Source organism: Globicephala melas, chromosome 21 (assembly GCF_963455315.2).
Source record: "Globicephala melas chromosome 21, mGloMel1.2, whole genome shotgun sequence".
Classification (NCBI taxonomy): domain Eukaryota; kingdom Metazoa; phylum Chordata; class Mammalia; order Artiodactyla; family Delphinidae; genus Globicephala; species Globicephala melas.
Window position 1 is genome coordinate 17,471,521 of NC_083334.1, and position 19,870 is coordinate 17,491,390.

The 19,870-nt window shown below is 37.3% G+C and overlaps 1 protein-coding gene across 2 annotated transcripts in view; it reads right to left on the minus strand.

Annotated features, from left to right (window-relative positions):
• VPS37A (VPS37A subunit of ESCRT-I) overlaps nt 1–19,862 on the minus strand; it is a 38,472-nt gene extending 18,610 nt beyond the window's left edge. The window contains exons 1-4 of one of the 2 annotated variants that reach the window (XM_030831888.2): nt 19,412–19,862; nt 6,698–6,772; nt 4,690–4,804; nt 4,044–4,144 (exon numbers count right to left, since the gene is read on the minus strand). In XM_030831888.2, coding sequence (XP_030687748.1) covers nt 4,044–4,144; nt 4,690–4,804; nt 6,698–6,772; nt 19,412–19,536 — 416 coding nt within the window. In that variant the 5' untranslated portion in view covers nt 19,537–19,862. Of the gene's footprint in view, nt 1–4,043; nt 4,145–4,689; nt 4,805–6,697; nt 6,773–12,353; nt 12,505–19,411 lie in introns of those variants that run through there. The other variant, XM_060291399.2, reaches the window with a different exon arrangement.
• Nucleotides 19,863–19,870: the final 8 nt, after the last annotated feature.

Genomic DNA, 19,870 nt, shown 5'->3' on the forward strand with positions numbered 1-19,870 from the left:
AATGAGGGTAAAGAGAGATTAACCCTGCCATATAGCAAAACACATTAGAAAACCTTAATAATTAAAAATAAAAAACCACAAAACTTTTTAAAAGCATAACACTGGCAATGGATAGGTAGATCAATGGAACTGAATACAAAATCCAGAAAAATCCCAAAGATATATGGCAATTAAGATATAATAAAAAGAATCTCAAATTAGTAAAAAAAAAAAAAAAAAAAGATTGGTCAATAAATAGCATTGGGACATCTGGAAAAAATTAAATTGGAGCCAAGCCCTCATATCTATAATAAAATAAAAACCAAATGTATCAAATTTAAAATGGTTTTTGGATTTTTAAAAAAATCTTAAAAGAACTGGAAGAAATCACTGGGAAATTAAAAACTTGGGGTGGTAAAGGACTTTCTGTGATCCCAAATTCAAAAGTCATAAGACAAAATAATGATAAATCCCATGACATAAAAAACAAAACAACAACCAAAAAAACCCTCTACATGACAAAGTCCATTATAAATAAAGACAAATAACAAATTGGGGGAAAACATCTGAAACATGTCATAGGAAAATGGATAATTTCTCTAATATATAAAGAATTTCTCCAAATTAATAAAAGACTAACTAACAACCCAATAGCAAAATGGAGAATAGGACAGAATACACAGGTTCAAGGAAAGGAAAAAAAAATCTCTAAATCATAGGAAAAAACTGTCAACTTCACTGTAAGATAAATACAAATAAAGTTATACTAACACATTTTCCGCTTATAAATTAGCAAAGATCCATTTTGATAGTTTACTATGTCAGCAAAGGGACTAAGCATCGCGTACAGGAGTAGAAATTGGTACAACTTACTCTGTAGGGCAATCCTGCAGTATTAATCAAAATTACAAGCATGTATACCACTTTGAGACTGTATCTAACAAATAAACTTACACTTGGGTAAAATATTACTTTTAATGTTATTCACTGCATCACTGAGGGCAAAGAAGGATGGGCCTTTCAGGAAAGATTGGAAACAACAAAAATGTCCATTAATAGGAGTTTTGTTAACTTATGCTATATCCATAAAACAAGTACTTTGTGGTCATAAAGAATGAGGAAATGCTTTAGTAACCAACATGGAAAGCTCTCTGAACCATACCATTTAGTGAGGGGGAAAAAAAAAAAGGGCAAGGGAATAGTTTGCTACCATTTGTGTGAAAAAAGAGGGAATAATACTATGTGTACATATTTCCTTGTATATGCATAAAATATCTCAGGAATTCTATGCATGTGCACCCAAATGAAAAACTCTGGATACCAATAAGAAGAAAAAGTAAACTGCAAGGGAAAAGGTGGAAGGAGACTTTTCGTCCCATACCCTTTTACAGTTTTAAAATTTTTGAGCCAAGTGAATATATGATTGAAAAAATTAAGTTTAAAAAAGTTCTCTAAAAAGTTTGTTTATTTCAAAGTATGGCTCACCTTTATCTTAAAGCTTTACTTTTACGTAAAGGTATATTATTAGCAGGTATGTAAATATAACATAAGTTATTTAGAAAGAATATGTTCAATGTGAGGGAATATTTGTACTATCCTTGAAATAGTCTTAATTTTGAACCAGTCAGCTTTATTTTAATCTCAATACCGGGTACAACCTATAAAATAATCTAAGAAATGTATCAAACTTGCTTTTTAACAATGTGTACTGTATCACAGTTGTTGGCTTATATCTTCAAATAAGGTGAATGAGGTATATTTAACTCTTTCCTGACAGAAGATAGGAAATACAGTTTATTATTCTTTAGATAAAGAATATCAGCGAGGTTTATGACTCCAGGACAAAGACACAGGAGGGCAAAGATGATGGCTGGGGCTGATACACCCAATGAATGGGATAATCTAGCCTAAGCAGATTTCCAGGCAGTGTTAAAGATGCCACCTGACTTCTGAACAAGAAAAAGTTCTTGGAAATTAAGTAGAACTGGGTAACTAAGCCAAGAGATATTACAAGAAAAGGAAGTAAAGATTGTATGAAGTTGTATCATCATGGAATTTCAGAATATCTGATATAAAAAGTTACAAAGGATCAGGGACTTCCCTGTGGCACAGTGGTTAAGAATCTGCCTGCCAATGCAGACAGGGGACACGAGTTCAAGCCCTGGTCCGGGAAGATCCCACATGCCGTGGAGCAACTAAGCCCGTGCTCCACAACTACTGAGCCTGCACTCTAGAGCCTGTGAGCCACAACTGAGCCCATGCACCACAACTACTGGAGCCCGTGCGCCTAGAGCCCGTGCGCCACAACAAGAGAAGCCACTGCAATGAGAAACCCGCGCACTGCAACGAAGAGTAACCCCCGCTCACCGCAACTAGAGAAAGCCTGCGTGCAGCAATGAAGACCCAACGCAGCCAAAAATAAATAAATAAATAAATAAATAAACATTACAAAGGATCAGAAATCAAAATGGCACTGGACATCTTGGCAACAGAAGCCTATGTATAGACAATAGAGGAATGCCTTCAAAATTCTCAGTGGAAAACCACTTCAACATAGAATTTGAACTCTACCAACTTTTAAGTGTGAGGGTATATTAAAGACATTTGCAGGTAAAAAAAAAAAAAAAAAAAAAGTCTCAAAATTATTCTTCCAAGCACCTTGTGGCATACTGTATTTTCCAAACGTGGCCACAGCACTATTTCTGGTCCCATATACTCTTCTAGAACCTTGCCACTCCACCATGAAGAGGAAGAGCCTGTTTTCTTCCCCTTGAATCTGATCAGAACTTCTTGATTGCCTCAACAAACTGAATGAAGCAGAAGCAGAATGAAGCAGAACAAACTGAATGACTTCAGTAGCTATGTCAGAGAAGGCGAATATGACTTTCTCATAACTGTTCAGGATGTTCACCCCAGGAGCCTACCCATTATGATGTAAGGAAGCCCAGGCTGCATCTAGGTATTCTAGTTGACCTCCCTAGGTAAGGCCTCTGATGAGAGCCCACTGATGATGAGTAGAGCAGACAAGAGCTTTCCCTGATGAACCCTTCCTGAATTAAAGATCAGTGAGCAAAGTAAATGTGTTCATTGTTTTAAGCCATGCCAGCTGATGCAGAAGGTGGAGCACAAACAAGCTCTATTAGTCCCTAACCAAATTGCAGATTCACAAGGAAAATAAATGTTGTCATTATTTTAACCACAAGTTTTAGGATAACTTGTTATTCATCCTTAGTAACTGGAACATGCCGTTACTTAGGAAGCTATGGGGAGGCAGTAATACAAGAAACTAGGAAATAGCCTGACAAAGAAAAAAACTTAGGATGCAGGAAAAGGAGACTCCAACACAGGAGAGTGGGAAAGGGAAATCCCAGGATGACAGCTTTATAGCAGTTGTAGAGTAACTAATTCAGAATGGAGGGGGAAAATGGAGCAATGTCTGCAAAGAGAAAATACCAGAACCTAGAGATTACCTGACAGGTTTGATGATGTGAAAAAATGATTTGAAAGGTATTTTTCAGAGCTGCTAAAAGATGTGGAAAATTAAAAAGATCAAAGAAAATAAAACCAATGGAAAAATGGAGTAATTATTAACTCCGGAGAAAAGCAAAAAGTTATACCATCAGGGAAATATAATCATTATAAAGTACGAGGCTCAGCAGCAAGGAATATTCAGAGAGTCAATGTAATGAAAGTACCAAACATGAGTTTAAGTAAAAATCAAAAATTTCTCAGAGGATGAGGGAAAAGGAAGGTTTGTGAAAGGTAAGTAAAATCCTCATCAATCCATAATAGGAAGTCAATAGATAGTATCTAAAATGAAAGAATCAAGAGATAGCAGTATGTATACATTATTCAGAAAGATGAAGGTAAATATTAGAGAAGCAGCTTAAAAAAGAAAAACAGTTGCCTCTGAAAAGTATGAATGTATCTGTGTGTGAAGGTGGGGATGTGGAAAACAGAGGATTGCCTTTTAACATTATTTGAATTTTTAAACTATATTTTGATTACTTAGATCAAAAGTAAATAAATGTATATACAAACTCTTTCGATATAAACATACTTACTATGGGAATGCTGTTGAAGCAGGAGCTAAAGCTGGAGGATTCTTCCAAAACTCATCCAACAGACTCTGAATAATTTTCCCAAGATCTGAGTGCATTGTAAACTAAAAGTAACAGTAATACACGGTGATCAAATTCATCTTCAGAAAAAGATTATAAAGTCTCATTAGGATAATTTAACTGTAAAACTCAATCTTAAATCCACTTTTGCAAGTCAAGAATTAAATGAAAAGCAAAGGATATTATGTCAATTGAACATATCAGCAATCCACAACTTACAATATTTTCTTACAGAATCAATACCATAAATGAGGTTAAAAGTTTATTTAGTCAATAATGGAGCTGAAATACTTCCACATTTCACTATTGACAATAATTTGAAGGTTCAAAGGTAAATACTGAGTACATTTAAGTTACCGTCCTTCACATTAATCAATCATATATATACATATATATTATGTATATATATCCTAAGAAATTTAAGGCATATTTGAATTTTATCTCTTTCTAACCACTATAAAAGATCTACTATGAACCAAAGTTCTTAACATCAACAGGTCCTCACCACTGAAAAACAAATAACCTTCAAATCAGGATTATCTATTAAATACAGTGAACATTTTTGAAATAAATTACACCATATACATACATTGTTTACTAATGGAGAGGTAACATACACTCCTTGTTTATCCACTAAGTGATGTCGTATTGGTGGATAAACACTGATCACTGGTTTTTCCTGAGGAAATTGTGGAGGAAGCAATCTGGTAAAGGTAGAACAGATTAAAAAACAAAAACAAAGACAACAAATGTGATATTATACAGTCATAATCCTAAAACAAAATTACTTAAAAGCAAATAAAATTTTCATACTTTCATTTGGATTACTCAGTAATTAGTGCTCTACTATGCTTGTTGAGTTGATTGAAAGTATACAAAAAGATACACTTTGGCAACAAGACTATAAAGTAATTCAGTATAGTAAAACCTTCTTAATGTGGAATAAGGATACCGTGAATTATAGACTATTCTTCACACCACGCCAATTAATTGCTTTCAAACACAATATACCAAACTATCCAAAATCTCAGCTAAAATTAGACCAGGCATTTTTATCAGGTGAACCCTAATTTAACCCAGTCTGGCTATTTAGTGGACCACAGGTTCCGGCCGTATACTTTTCTTATGGCTTTCCTACTTTTGAAATACTGCCAACAATTATTTCATTATATGCTGAATTTTTTAAAGAGTTGAGTGGATAAAATGGGAAGTGCTAGGATTGGAACAGTGTAGCTGTCATCATGCCTTGGTTCTATAGGGCTCTCTTCTAAATGTCTCAATTAACATATCTCTCCCAACTTTGAAGTCAATCACATGGTTTCAAGTAAATAACAGTAAATTCTCAATACAAAAAATAAAAAGAGTAAAAACCTTAACCTTTTTTGAGCTACTACAAATTTAAAATTAGGGAGTAAAGTCTTTAAAAGTGAGAGTTTACTGGACATGGAACCGTTTTCCAAATCTCTAAAAACTCAGACCAGTATGTCCCTTTAAACTGCCACTCTGTTCCCCTTCTGGCTCAGAAAACTATGTGTTGGCAACACTGTCAAGAAGAAAACTGGGTCCTTGTTGGCTTCTCCTACTTAGCTCTACCTAAGGCATGTGATGAGAGATAAAACTACTTCATTTATATAGTTGAAGATGTTAAACTAGTTTGGTAAAAAAAGGCAATGTATGGCCTTTGGACCCCAACCAATCTGGGTTTCTCTCCCCACTACACTATTCACTACCTATTTGTTCCAATTTGCAGGGCTGCTGTGATGATTCAGAAACTCCCATATATCAAGATAACACAGCATAATGGTTGTCACTGTTATATAGTCATGCTTTAATCCACTCATTCAACTGGGATTTAACAAGGCCTCCTATGTGCAGGCACCATGCTAGGCAATGAGGATAGGACGATGAACAAGTATGGTTCCTATCTTCAAGTTAAGTGCCTTTTTACCTCACCCAAACACTCACTCTAGTGGCTAGCCACCTGATGCAATCTGAGGTAATAACTTAATTCTTTCATGCTAAAGACTAATAACTGCACTTAAGGCTAAATGAGTACTTCAGCAATCACTTTGTCCAACCTTTCCTCTTTATAACTTAATAACCTCATGATTACATTTTCAACTTTTAATTTTTTTCTTTAAAAATAATTAGCAGATCAAATTCAGTCTTGAACTTTCTGGTTGACGTAGTTTATCTGTTGCCGAAAACTAGAATATTTTCACTTATTTCTGATGTAAAAGTGTCTATATCTCTAATGGTTTTCCACACATGATCCCTTTGAGTGTTTGTCATTATCATTCTTACTCTTTCAGCCTACCTCCAGCTTAGACTTTAGTGCAAAACAATAACGTCTTTTTATTACATTTCCTCTTTTATAGTTTCTTACAGCAATATCTATTACAATGATGACTTAAAAAATTTTTTATTTCACAAAATTTTAAGTTTAATAAACTATAGTTACTAGAGAGGGAGATAAATACTAGAAAGGGAATAAATTCACTTTTAAACAGTTTACTTCTAATAATAGCTAAGAAACAAAATAATAAAAAGATTTTAAAGTCCTATTACATGAAAAAATAGGATACAATTCTACTCACATATTAATGTTAATTGTCAGGTTGTTTACGGTGAATGGCAACCTGTATTCCACATCTTTCTGTATTTCAGCTATACTGTAGGAGAAAATTTGAGAAAAAAAATTTATCTAAAGTTATAAAAACCATTAATGTTAAAAACAAATGTTAAATATTTTTAGAGTCTACTAAAACTACTTTATTTTAATAATAGAATTTAGATGGCCAATATAACTTGTATCTTGAGGGGAAAATGATCATGTTTATCGAATAAGCAGGCAATACTATTCTGAGATATGGGCGGGGTCGTTGCTGAGAGGGGGAGTTAGATGGTGAGGTAAAGAGACAAAAAAACTCTTATATTAGTGCTAGATCGATTTACTATCACTTTATCTAATTCATCCTCAGTAGAAGCAATTGTGAGCCCTCTAGTTAGAACAAGTCAGCAAGACATCTGGGTTCTGATTATAATTCTGCTATTGCCCAGCTGTATAGATAGCTGGGGAAGCCTGGGCCTTAAGAGCTTAAACTTAGAAGTCTGGATGAGATGTCTCCTACAGTCTTATGATTGAGACCGCTGGCTGCTTTCCGAAACCAAATATTCCCCTTCTTCCTAAATAAGAGAAGCCTGATTTTATTCTGAGTAGCAATGTTCTAACTTTTCTTGCAGCAAGTTGTTGCTGTAGACTTAAGTTCCAGTCGATAAAACATAGAAAAGTTGTGAGGTGGAATTTCCAGGAAAGCATCTTAAAAGGGAACAAAAAAACTGGTATGAGTCCATTTTCCCTTCCAGCCTGGCCCTGATAGCTGAACTTCTAACAGCCATACTGGAACAGGAGTGACCCTGAGAACGGGAGCCATACACTAGGGAGAGCTCAGCAGGAAGATGTAGCTTGGGTCCTTGATGGCTATGGAATTGTCAAACTGAATTTCTTGTATGTAGAGAAAAAGAAACTTTTATCACGTTAAAGTTACTATTTTGGGAGTCTTTGTTACTAGCAGCTGAATATAAATGCCAACTAGTATAAATCCCATATACTTTAACATTCTACATTCAGAATTTTATTTTATTTTTAATTGCAGGCATGCAATTATTACAGTTATAATCTACCAACCAAATCTTTTGGGGGATCACTTGGAATGCTAACCAACATTCATAATCTTTCCAAAGGGAAAAATGTTAAGTAGTATTAATGAGTTAAGGCTGAAAGGAGGCCTAATATCCAAACAGACGTGAAACTTTTTCAAGCATAAATACCTTTGAAAGATCTACCAATTACGTAATTTACTTTTCTTTTGGTTGCTTCAATTAGTAGCTTTAGAAAACCTCTTATTTTCCTCATTTTCTTTTTTGGACTATGACTTTTTTTTGCCTTCTAATAAAAATCTAGCCTCTCAAATATGTAAATTTTAGGTAGCTTGAAAGGTTCAAAAGTGTTGGGATGGAGTTATGGAGAAATCATAGATGTCTCCTCTGACATCCCATGGAATGAGGTTATGACTGAAGAGAAGAAATCGTTGAGAAAAGACTCAAGAAGATATTCAATATTAGGACTAACACAATTTTTTTTTTTTTTTTTTTTTTTTTGCGGTATGTGGGCCTCTCACTGTTGTGGCCTCTCCCGTCGCGGAGCACAGGCTCCGAACGCACAGGCTCAGCGGCCATGGCTCACGGGCCTAACTGCTCCGTGGCATGTGGGATTCTCCCGGACTGGGGCACGAACCCGTGTCCCCTGCATCGGCAGGCGGACTCTCAACCACTGCGCCACCAGGGAAGCCCGGACTAACACAATTTTTATGAAAGTTTCTCTTTGGGGATCACGTTTGGACTAGGATACCAACAGCCTTCTCAGCTGTATAAACATTATGTAATCAATAAAATGACTTAAGTTTTTTATTCCTCTTTGTTATCTTAGGACCCTAAGGTGTCCAATGCTTTAAGGGAATACTGATCACAAAAGCATCTACCAGTTCAAAGCCAAGTGGAGCATCTTAGTGATTAAGAGCACAACCTCTTAATCTAAGCTTCCTGGGATCAAATCCTCTACCATTCACTTGTGTGATCATGGACAACTTATTTAATCTAAGCCTTATCTCTCAAATGGTAAATGCAGATGTTAAAAATACCCATCTACCTAAAAGAACTGTTAGATTAAGTGAGATAATGCATGCAAAGCCCTCCCCACATAATACCATAATAATTGTTCAATATATGTTAGCTATTATTAAATAAGCATTTAGAACACACATCTAAATTGGAGCCTGTCTAAATTTGTAATACTAAAGTTTTAACTCATTTTTTCAGACACTGTATTTTTATAGAAAAAAGTGAATTTGATTAAGATGATTTTTACTTAAATCATTGGCTAAAAGTGTTCAATTCACTGTTCCCATAATTATGTTCTTGACATTTATTAAAATTTTTGACAAGTTTCCTCCACAAATGAGGTATCAAAAATAACTAAAGGTAATATTTGTAACATTAATGAGAGCTAAACCGTCATTAACAAATTTCAAAACAACAGGTTAATCATGGCAATTGATGGGGTTCAGGACACGCTACCCCTAAATGTGGCACCTTGGCATCTTGAATATTTTAAGCTGAAGGAGTATGAGAAAATAGCAGAAACAGTAAAGTTACTCTGACCTTCTCCCCCCCTCACCCTTCTTCCCTGAAACAGGTCATAAAACCTCATTAAGAGGTGCCCTCCCCATGCCAAGAGGAAAGGAGCATCCTTATCTCAGAAGACATAGAGACACCAAGAAGAGTCCTAACAAACCGGCCTTGCTATGTCATCATTGTACCCTGCAACCACATGCCCCCTGCCCCATTTACTACAATTACAAGCATACTTCACTTTATTGTGCTTCATAGATATTGCCTTTTTCTTTTCTTTCCCCCCCCCTTTTTTTTTTTTTTTACAAATTCAAGGATGGTGGCAATCCTGCATAGAGAAAGTCTATTGGTGCCATTCTTCCAGTATCATTTGCTCGCTTCATGTTTCTGTGTCACATACTGGTGATTCTTGCAATATTTTAAACCCTCCACCAGCAGAAAGATTGCGACTTGCTGAAAGCTCAGATAACAGCATTTTTTAGCAATAAAGTATTTTTAATTAAAATACATTGTTTTTTAGATATAATGCTATTGCATACTTAATAGACTACAGTATAGTGTAAACATAACTTTTATATGCACTGGGAAACCAAAAAATTCATGTGACATGCTTTACTGCAATATTTGCTTTATTGAGGTGGTCTGGCACTGAACCCGCAATATCTCTAAGACGTGCCTCATACCTCTTAACCCATCATATTCCTCCACAACTGTCCACTCTTCATCAAACCCAGCATAAAATACTCAGGTCTGTTTCTTTGGGTCTTCATTTCCTTTTGAAGGCCCCCTGATATGTAAAACTCACATTAATTAAATTTCTATGCTTTTCTCCTGTTAATCTGTCTTTGTCAGTTTAATTTTCAGACCCAGCCAGGGACCCTAAGAGCATCAAGGAAAGCTTTTTCCTCCTCTACACTAGCTATGTTAGACAAAACAGCAGATATTTGTTCTACTTAATTAAAACAAGAATCATTCCCTGAATCTTTATCACATATTTATTTTGAAGTTTTTGCTATTTTCAAATAACTTTAAAAAAGTTATTCCAAAAATAATTCATTCTCATTAGAAAAAAAATTATTTTTCCAAATCAGCAAATGTTATTTTACAATATTTTTAAATGGCTGCATAAAGTTCTAGTATATTGTTTAAACTACTCCATACTATTAGATATTGAAACTGAGCAGGACCCTGTGGGGCTCCTGGGCATGGAAGCCTTTCTGTGTCCTCCGTTTCTTGTTTGTAGGGAATACACTGAATACACTCCAGCCTCCATTACCTTCCCTGAATTCTAAAGGGCAGATTTGAACAGCTGCTAATCAGGGAAGGGAGGGGATGCAGAGACAAGGGAGGAGACCACCTGAGGCCAAATTAAAGGAGTGCAGGCCCTGCACACACCCTGATCCTTATTAGCAACTCTGCCCTTGAACCACTGCTATAAAACTCACCAAATCCTCCCAGGCTGGGACACAGTTTCTCAGGGCACGAGGCTGTTGTGTCCCTGTTTGCCTGGCAAAGCAATGGAGCTATTCTTTTCTACTTCTTCCAAAACTCTGTCTCCAAGATTTGGTTTGGCACTGGTGCACAGAGGCTGAGTTTTTGGCATCAATATTTAGATTGTTTCTAAGTTTTACTACTATAAACTATACTTTGATAAACATTCTTACAGTCATATAGCCATATCTTTATGCTGACAGGTAAGTACTCTTTGGATGTAAACACACACACTTTGAAGTAATACTGTAATCACACCAGAGAAAATTTAAATAGCCTTCCATTAATAATTTTATTTCCTAGGTTCTCTGAGAGCAGTGAATTACTATGGCTTTACTTCAGTGGCTCTGGATCTGTTCGGGACTAAAGAAAGCTGCAACAACAGAAAACTTTGTCAGCATGTGTCACTAACTGGCATCCACATTTCTTTAATAGTTCCTAAAACTGTAAACAAGCAGATCTTGAAATGCAAGAGAGGCACTAGTTATGGTTAAAAGATTCCTTTTATAGAACAATCATTTATCTCCTTACTTTGTATTTTGTGTAAACTTGTATTTTGTAACTAAGACTAGGTTCAACTGAACAGCTACCATATATCCAGCATCTTCCAAGGAAATGGAAATAGTGTGGTCTTTGCTCTGATGGGGCACACAGCACATCAAGTGACTGAAAAAGAGCAATTCAAGATACTGATTTCATGCATCTCTGGCAGTGTTGGGTAGCTCAAGGGAGGGTTTTTAAGTGATCCTTTCCAATAAAGGGTTTAGATGCTTCAAGACAGTAGATAAAGATTAGACAATTTCCCTTTCCCATCCCATTTTCTCCAGGAAATATCGAAACTGACTTTTAAAAAGCAAATCTGTAACAGTGCTGGAAAGCAAATAGTACCATAAACTGACAAGAAGCTTTGAGGAATCTTAGAAAGATAAAAAAAGATGGGATTAGATTTAAGGAAAAGATCAGCGTTAAAAAAAATAAAGAAAATAAATACAGGAACTAATGACGACCCAAAACATAAGACCAAAGCAAAGTAGGAGCAGTCTGAAGGTCCTCCAATCCCTTGAACCGATTCAACGCAAACCAGAGGGTGTAGGGTAGGGCAGGAGCGCCTCTCAGGGTAGACAGTGCTGGGACACGTTGGCCAGCAGGAAGCTAGAGCACTCTCCTGGTGCCCCGCTTGTTCCAACCAGAGGACAGCAATAGTATCTGCCCCCTGAACAACACGGGGATGTAGCCTCTAAGGTAGCAGTGCCTTAGGAAGCTACTGACTCCCAGGAAGCCTCCATTTCCAAAAGACAGCTAACAGCTTGGCCCATAACAAAGAGAGTCATTCTTTTTCACCTATCACCTGAGGCAGGGTATGGTAAACAGAATTAAATATCTACAAACAAGTCAACCAGGAATCTCAAATACAGAAAAGGTTTGAACAAAACAAAACCACGCAAAGCGTGCATCAAACTCAACAAGCCCCAAACACAAAACTTCAAGGAAACAGAGTTAAATGAGCAAACAGAAGACTATCAATTTGTATAATACCCTGAGAGGAACAAAAGAAAATAGCCCTTGTGTTACCGCGTCCAAGCTCGAGCTCTTCGCTGCACGACAAGCCAATATATTGAGAGACGAGTTGTTGGGGTAAGGAATAGCGACTTCATTTGCAAGACCAGCAGATCAAGAAGATGGTAGACTCGTGCCCCCAGAGAACCATCGTGCCGCAGTCAGAATTCGGGCTTCTTTTATACTAAAAGGGGAGGGAGTAAGGCCAAACATTTCCTGTTTCCGGTCAGCCTCCCGAGGGGATGCGTTAATTTCTATCTCCCTGCAGTCATTCACAGGTGGGCCTGCTCAGGAGCTAAACAAAGGTATTTTAGCTTAATGCTCTTTACCTGGGAGGCAGGGCTCCCAGATATGGGCCATGATGTATAATTGAAGCTAATAGGCAACATCCCTTTAGTAATTAACTTGTAATAGAATACAAAGGTTCTTCCTTATTAACATTTGCATTCTCTCCCTCTCTCTCCCTCTCCCTCTCTCTCTCTCTCTCTCTCTCTCTCTCTCTCTCTCTCTCACTCACACTCACACACACACACACACACACACGTTGATATGAAAATGAGTAATTAAGAAACTGGAAATTTAAAATAAATAGCTAAATAGCTCAAATAGATGGTTCAGTGCTCTGCTTGGAAGATGCTTCATACTGTATCTTTCTCTTGGAGAATATTGATGCACTTTAGCATATTAAAGGCTTTTAGAAATTCTAGAATACTCGATTTTGTTTTCTATGTCTGTTTGACATGGACCACTTATTTTACAGTAGTTTTTGAACAGTGTTCTGTAGAAGACGTTGAATCATGACAGAGATGTGCACAGAGCTATAGGAACACAGAGGAAACAACCTAAACAGGGATGGATGGGTATTCGGATTAAAAAACAGTATCTGAGCTACATTTAATAGTCAAGTAAGGGGCTTCCCTGGTGGCGCAGTGGTTGAGAGTCTGCCTGCCGATGCAGGGGACACGGGTTCGTGCCCTGGTCCGGGAAGATCCCACGTGCCGCGCGGCTAGGCCCGTGAGCCATGGCCGCTGAGCCTGCGCATCCGGAGCCCGCAATGCGAGAGGCCACAACAGTGAGAGGCCCGCGTACCGCCAAAAAAAAAAAAAAAAAAAAAGTCAAGTAAGAGTTAACCTTAGGAAAGAGAATCGGGGAAATGAAGTGTACATTCTAGACAAGAGGAAACACAATTAGGAAAGCTTCAGTAGGAAATAATAACTCTAAGAGTGTCCATATCCTTTGCCCTAAAGAAACTTTACATTGTGTCTGCTGACATGTTTCCATCAGTCACATCACCACCTTCTGTGACAACCAGGCTTTAAGCTAAGGAGGCTGGCAAGAGTTAGGAAGCTACTGAAAGGAATAACATGGTCAAATTCAAATTTTAAAAAGATGACTCTGGCACCCATGTGGAAGAAAAAAGTAAGGGAAGAAGACTGCAGGCAGAGAGAATAGTTACAATCCAGTGGTAGCAGGGATGACCAAGTGAAAACAGGATGACCAGGTTTTTGGCTTAGGTGAGCAGGCAGTAGAGACAGCTTGGAAGGAGTTCAGAGGTAGGAGGGGAGGAGTAGATGTGGTTGGATTCAACTGGCAATGGAGAAATGACGACCTGTGTGGTAACTTTTTTTAAAAAGCAGGTATGGACTGATACTACTATAGGGAAAATTAACTAGGGATAGCACTTGAGTGTTACCATCTATTTAGGAAAATTTTAAAATGGTAACATGCTTTATTGTGTCATATACTCTGAAATTATAACGTTTAATCACTGGTTATAGACTATATGATTTAATGTATCAAATTAAAATTCACTTAATTATGGGATTGTTTGATATACATAACTTTTAAGTTCACTATAAGAGTTTAAATTTAGAGTCAAAATATTGACATTTTGTAGGTTTCTGTAGCTTCAATAGGCTAAGGCACAGCAGATTCTTATAGAATTTTTTATTGCAACAAGTCAAGGTGATTTTCTTCCCCAAGAAAATTTTACTCTCAAATACCTTTAAGAGTTAGAAAGGTACATGAAATGAAGGCAGTTGCTTGTAGTACAAAAGGGTGTGATTGCAAACTGGTAAAATGGAGAAGAGCAGCCCAGTAAATAGGACAGCTACTCTTAAGCTCAAAGCAAGCACTGTTATGTGGGAACTGTTGCCAGATCTTTCCATTTTAAAAGAAAAGTTGGAGAGGGCAAAGGCTATATGGGAAATCTCTGTACCTGCTGCTCAACTTTTCTGTAAACCTAAAACTGCTCTAAATAATAAAATCTATTTTTTAAAAGTTGGAAATTTAGATATTTTAATGAAAAATCTCAAATTATGTCGACAACAGATCTATTAAAAAATACAACACTAGACAGGTTAACACATATACACATATCCTCTCATTACAAACTTTTTGTCTTATCAAGTTTGCATGTGAGTCCTTATGAGCTGACAGTAAAAACTACAAAAAGAAAGGTTTGGAATCTAGGCTTACTAAGAAACCCATGAGTTTTATACCTGAGAACAGGGGGTTAAACTTAACAGCTATAGGGTAGAAAATTATACAAGAGCAGGCTCTCCAAAGATGTTATAAGGTTTTTTAAAAGAATCTGGGTAATCAGAAAGAATATCCAAGGACTGGCAACAAAAGAAGATTTCAAAACAATTTTTAAAAACTATGAGGTTGGCACTATTATATTTAAGATACAAAAATAAAATAATTGGCATTTACAGAGTACTTACTGTGTGTCCAATAACATTCTAGTTTCTTTACATGTATTGTCTGAAATCTTTCAAAATGAAATCTTACATTTCATTTGTGAAGAAAAGAACTCTCTGGAATGGACATGCTTTCTGAATGGAAAGTCAGAAGTAGTCCTGCCAGAGGCAAGTGAGCTGTAAGCTTGTGAGCAATTCATAAACAATAAGCTGGCTAGATCCATGTAGGCTAAGAGGCAAAGGTTCCAGGCACACTGATTCTATGCAGTGGAAAGAAGGAATACAATCTGCTGCCTGTTTACTGTGTGTCAGATACTCTAATAAATGTTTATATATATTACTTAAATACCAACAATCCTGCAGAATAAAAATCACAATTCCTGATTCTACAGATGGGAATTGGAACTCAGACTTCACCTAAGTCATGTTGCTTTTCCCAATGTCAATAATTTTTGCTTGTTTGCATTTATGTTCCTCAAATTCATTTTGTCTAACATCTCATACCAGAGTGAAAAAGAAAGCAATTCTGATAAAAATAACTCCCAAATTAGATTTTCTGATTAAAAATAAAATAAAAATAGCACCAGAATTACCACATAACTGATTATTAAAACGGAGAAGTCCTTTACTTGAGAGAGCTGATCTCCCTAAGTAAAAGGTAACAAAGAAAGAGTACTATTTGTATAACTTTGAATTTATATAGTTAATTACAGATAACAATGACAAACACAGCTACAGGTTGTTCCTTCAGAGCTAAGGAAATAAAATAATAAAGAAGCTAATAACTGTAGATACTGTGAGAGAGGAAAAACCAGGATAGTAAGGATAGTAAAGTAACTGTTGAGCTACCATCAGATTTTAGTATTTTCTGATTGCAGGGTCAATGCAGGGAGATACTTAACAGCTTCAGTTCGAAGAATCTTTAAATACTGGAATTAGTGAGTATCACTTGGGGCAGTTTCAACTGCAAGTATTAATAATTGAAAAACCAGGCCAGAAGTGTCTTAAACAGTGAGGGGTTATTTGTATGTATAATACAAATGTATATGTATCGTATAATCTTATACAGCAAGAAGTCCGGAGGAAGGAAGTTTCCAGATCTGGTTAATTCAGCATCACAATATTATCACAGACTTTCCATCTTTCTACTCTACCACATTCATTAGTCAGTCTGCTTCCGTCATGATCCAAGCAGTTCTAGATGTTCCACGTAACACAACGATATCCAAAACACAAAGCATTTCCTCTTAGACACTACTATTACTAAGAAAATGTTTTGAGCAGCTCCCCAGCAGACCTCTTCTCCAACCCACCACTCCACTGACTAAGATTAGGTCAAGTGTCTTGCTTCCACAATAACTAGCAATGGGAATGAGACCATCATCATTGGCGTAAACAATCATTATTTACCTAAGCAGGTTGAAAGAGCACAGCCTCCATTAAATAACTGGTCCCGCAGACCAGGAACCCATATAAAAATAATGTTCTTCCAAGAAATCAGAAGAAATGGATTTAGATGGGAAATCAACAGTGTCTCTTAGAGTGAGCTTCTTTAGGAAGTAAAAGAAACAACAGAATTAGTTCTACTCCTGCCTGTAAAGTCAGGAATTTTAGTGGTAAATTGAATACTGTGATGACTGTTATTTAGAAGGTGGAATAAAATTCTTGAGCCTAGTAATCTATATAACTTTGTTTCCATTTTCATAGCAGACAAATGTGTTATTATATTTTGGGTAAACACTTTTTTGGTCATCATTATGACAGTGTCCCATTTGCCCTGCCTTACCAGTAAGACTTAGATGAGGAAAAAATACACATAAAATTCAGCTAACCTTTAGGAGAGGCCTGAGGAAGATGAGGAGGTAGGAATTTCTTAAGGTAACTGAAAAGAAGCTTACATTAATTAGAGAAAGAGAATTAAAGAGACTCTTTCCTGAAGTGGGATTTTTTTTTTAATTATAAGGAGTTGGAAGGTAGATGAGAGAATGGGGGTGGGAAAGGTTATTGAGGAGACGAAAAGAAGTCAGACGCTTTCATGGCCAAGAAAGAGCTACTAACCCTATATTTAGAGAAGGGATAGAATATTAAATGTGAGGCAGGTGGGCAGCATGCAACAAGATATTAATACTCGTAACTGAGGAAGTTTTCTATTATTCATTAAAATACTGTTCGAAACATTCTTTGAACTTTTAAAAAGTGCACCTTCAGAATAACCAATCGCAGTGTCTTTTTATACAAAAATCTTTAAGCATAAGTTGTAGTATTGAATTTGGTTACTCAAGCAACATATTTTCAGATACTGCACACATACATCATTTTTACCAGCTAGTTTTAAAAGGTATGTCATGAGTTAAAAGGGAAGACTTAACAAGAATAGGTAGAAGACATTTTTTCTGGGATCATACCATTCTTTGAAAAATGGAAGTACATGACCTTAACTGTCACCAGAATTATCCAAGTATAGTTTATAAATGTGAAATATTTCAATAAAAACTTCAAATATTTTTATAAAAGAACTTAAAAGAATCAAGTACTTAAAGTTAGCTGTTCATAAAACATTACAAATGTGTAGATAATATCACATGTCTGATTATGTCCATAATTTCTGGCTCAAAAAATAACAAAATAGATCCCTTCTGCATTTGACTCAAAGTATTTACCGATCCTCTTAAGCCAACTGCAGAAATCCTTAGATTAGCAATTCCTGCCTTAGAATCTCACCTTATTTGAAGGCCAAAAAAATATACAATAAATTTCACATCAATCGCTTTCCTTATTTACCAGCTTTAGCAGCAAGGGGCTTTGGAATATTTGAAAAATTCAACTCCAACCTCAAAGAATAAAAATTTGCCAGCAGTGAGAATACCTAACAGAATATACTAAAGGATTAAAAGCAATTAATTCCAAAAGTATGGTTCTAAAAAGTATTTTGGCAATAGTAGTACTAGCATAGTATACAGTCTTCCAAGGCGATGCCTTCTAAGGAGACAAACTTTCGTTGTTTGTTAAAAAGGAGTCACCTTGTTTCATAAGCATATTTTGTAAGAGTAGCTCTTACAGGTTAGTAGAGAATACTATTTGGAGTAAGACTGACTTGTAAGAACTCTATGAACTTAATTTTCCAAAAAGAAAGCCACAATTAAATCAAATACCATGCCATTCTTTCCTGTTTAATACCACAAATTCTCACCTTTCTAAAGTTCTCAACAAGCAGAACAATTGAGACAAAGAACCAAGAAACACCTGAAGTTCAATCAGTAATAGGCCTCATTTTAGCCAAACTCATTTTGCAGTGATTTTTTTCTTTTAACACTATATCTAATTTAAAACTATTCTACACTATAACTTGCTTGGGAAAAAATCCTTAGTGTAACAGATAAAATGGCTCCTAGAAGTTCCTTCCACAGGAATTAATCAATTTTAATACCTCTGAATATATATATTTCAAATGTATGAAAAGTCTATTAAGATGTTGACATCTTTACATTAAAATACGTGCTGACACTCAAGTAAATATACTTGCAAAATCCATATAATATAAAGAGGCAGTTCTAATTTTTAAAAACCACTAGAGGTCACAGATTTTTGCAATATAAAGGGCTGCAGCAAACCAGTTTACAATAAAAACAGTTGAATTAATTTGAATTGCAAAATATTTCTAATCTGACCACGCTGGAAATGAACAACTCATACAACGCCAAAAGAACAATCAAGATGACTCTAAGGCAATTCCCGAGTGTGGGAACAAGAATAACGAAGTGAGAAATGAACAGAGACTGATAGTTGCCAGCTGGGGGGAGGTGGTTAGAACGGGGTAAATCTTCTATTAGACACTTCAGAGGATTGAGTATGTCACTCCCAGAGAAGAACTCACTGGTGAAAACTGTCTTCCCTTCTCTTTAATGTTGAAACAGTTTTGGGTTTTTTTCAAAAATGGTCCACTATTTGTGAAACTTGGAGATCACTCTTCACGATTCTTTTTACCCAAGTACAGAATTTTAACAATTCTGCCAACGCGGCAAACAGGTGGGCAAAGGGAAAGATTAGTGAGGAAGCCGGGCAAAGCAAGGCATACTGGAGACAGACTATGAGATAGATTACAGTCAGCAGCGCTGTTGTCAGGAGGGATGAGCAAATCGCAATTAGAGGAGCTGAGCAGTGGTGGGGCGGGACGGAGGGAAGGAGGGCCCGGAAGAAAATCCTGAACGTGGGTCAGGGATAGGAGAGCAAGCGTGAGAGGCAGGACGAAGGGAGGTAGGTCAAAAGGCGGCAGCTGGCGGGAGTCGGCCTGAGGAGCTGCGAGTGTAGTTAGGACCAGCCCGCCCTCCCGCCCTACTTTTTCTTCCTGTCGGAGAGGCGGCGACCAGTCACCTGGAGTGTGAGTTCCGGAGGGACTCGATCAGCCGCTGCTTCTGCTGTTGGAGGCTGGTGAGACCACCGGGGGACCCAGCCGCGGAGGAGGAGGCGCTCTTGGTCAGGGGAAAGAGCCAGCTCATCCTCCACGGGTCCCCGGGCCCGAGGCCCTAGAAGGCTCTGGCCTGCTTCTCCCAGCTGCTCAGCCCGGCGGTTCCCCAGCGACAGAGGAGGAGCGGGCAGGGACGCCCCAGCCCAAGTGCTGGGGAGCCGCGTCTTCTCTAAGCAAACCCGGCCGGGGGTCCTCGGGGTCAGGGGGGCATGTTCTGTCTGCGGACAGCTGGAGACAGGGAACTCGCCGCCCGGGACCGGCAGTCCTCCCTTCACTGCCCTGACGCCCCAACCAGCCAGTCAGGACGCCTGACCGCGCAGCTCTCCACCACCCCAGCTTCCGTCACCTGCGTGCCCCGCCCTCTC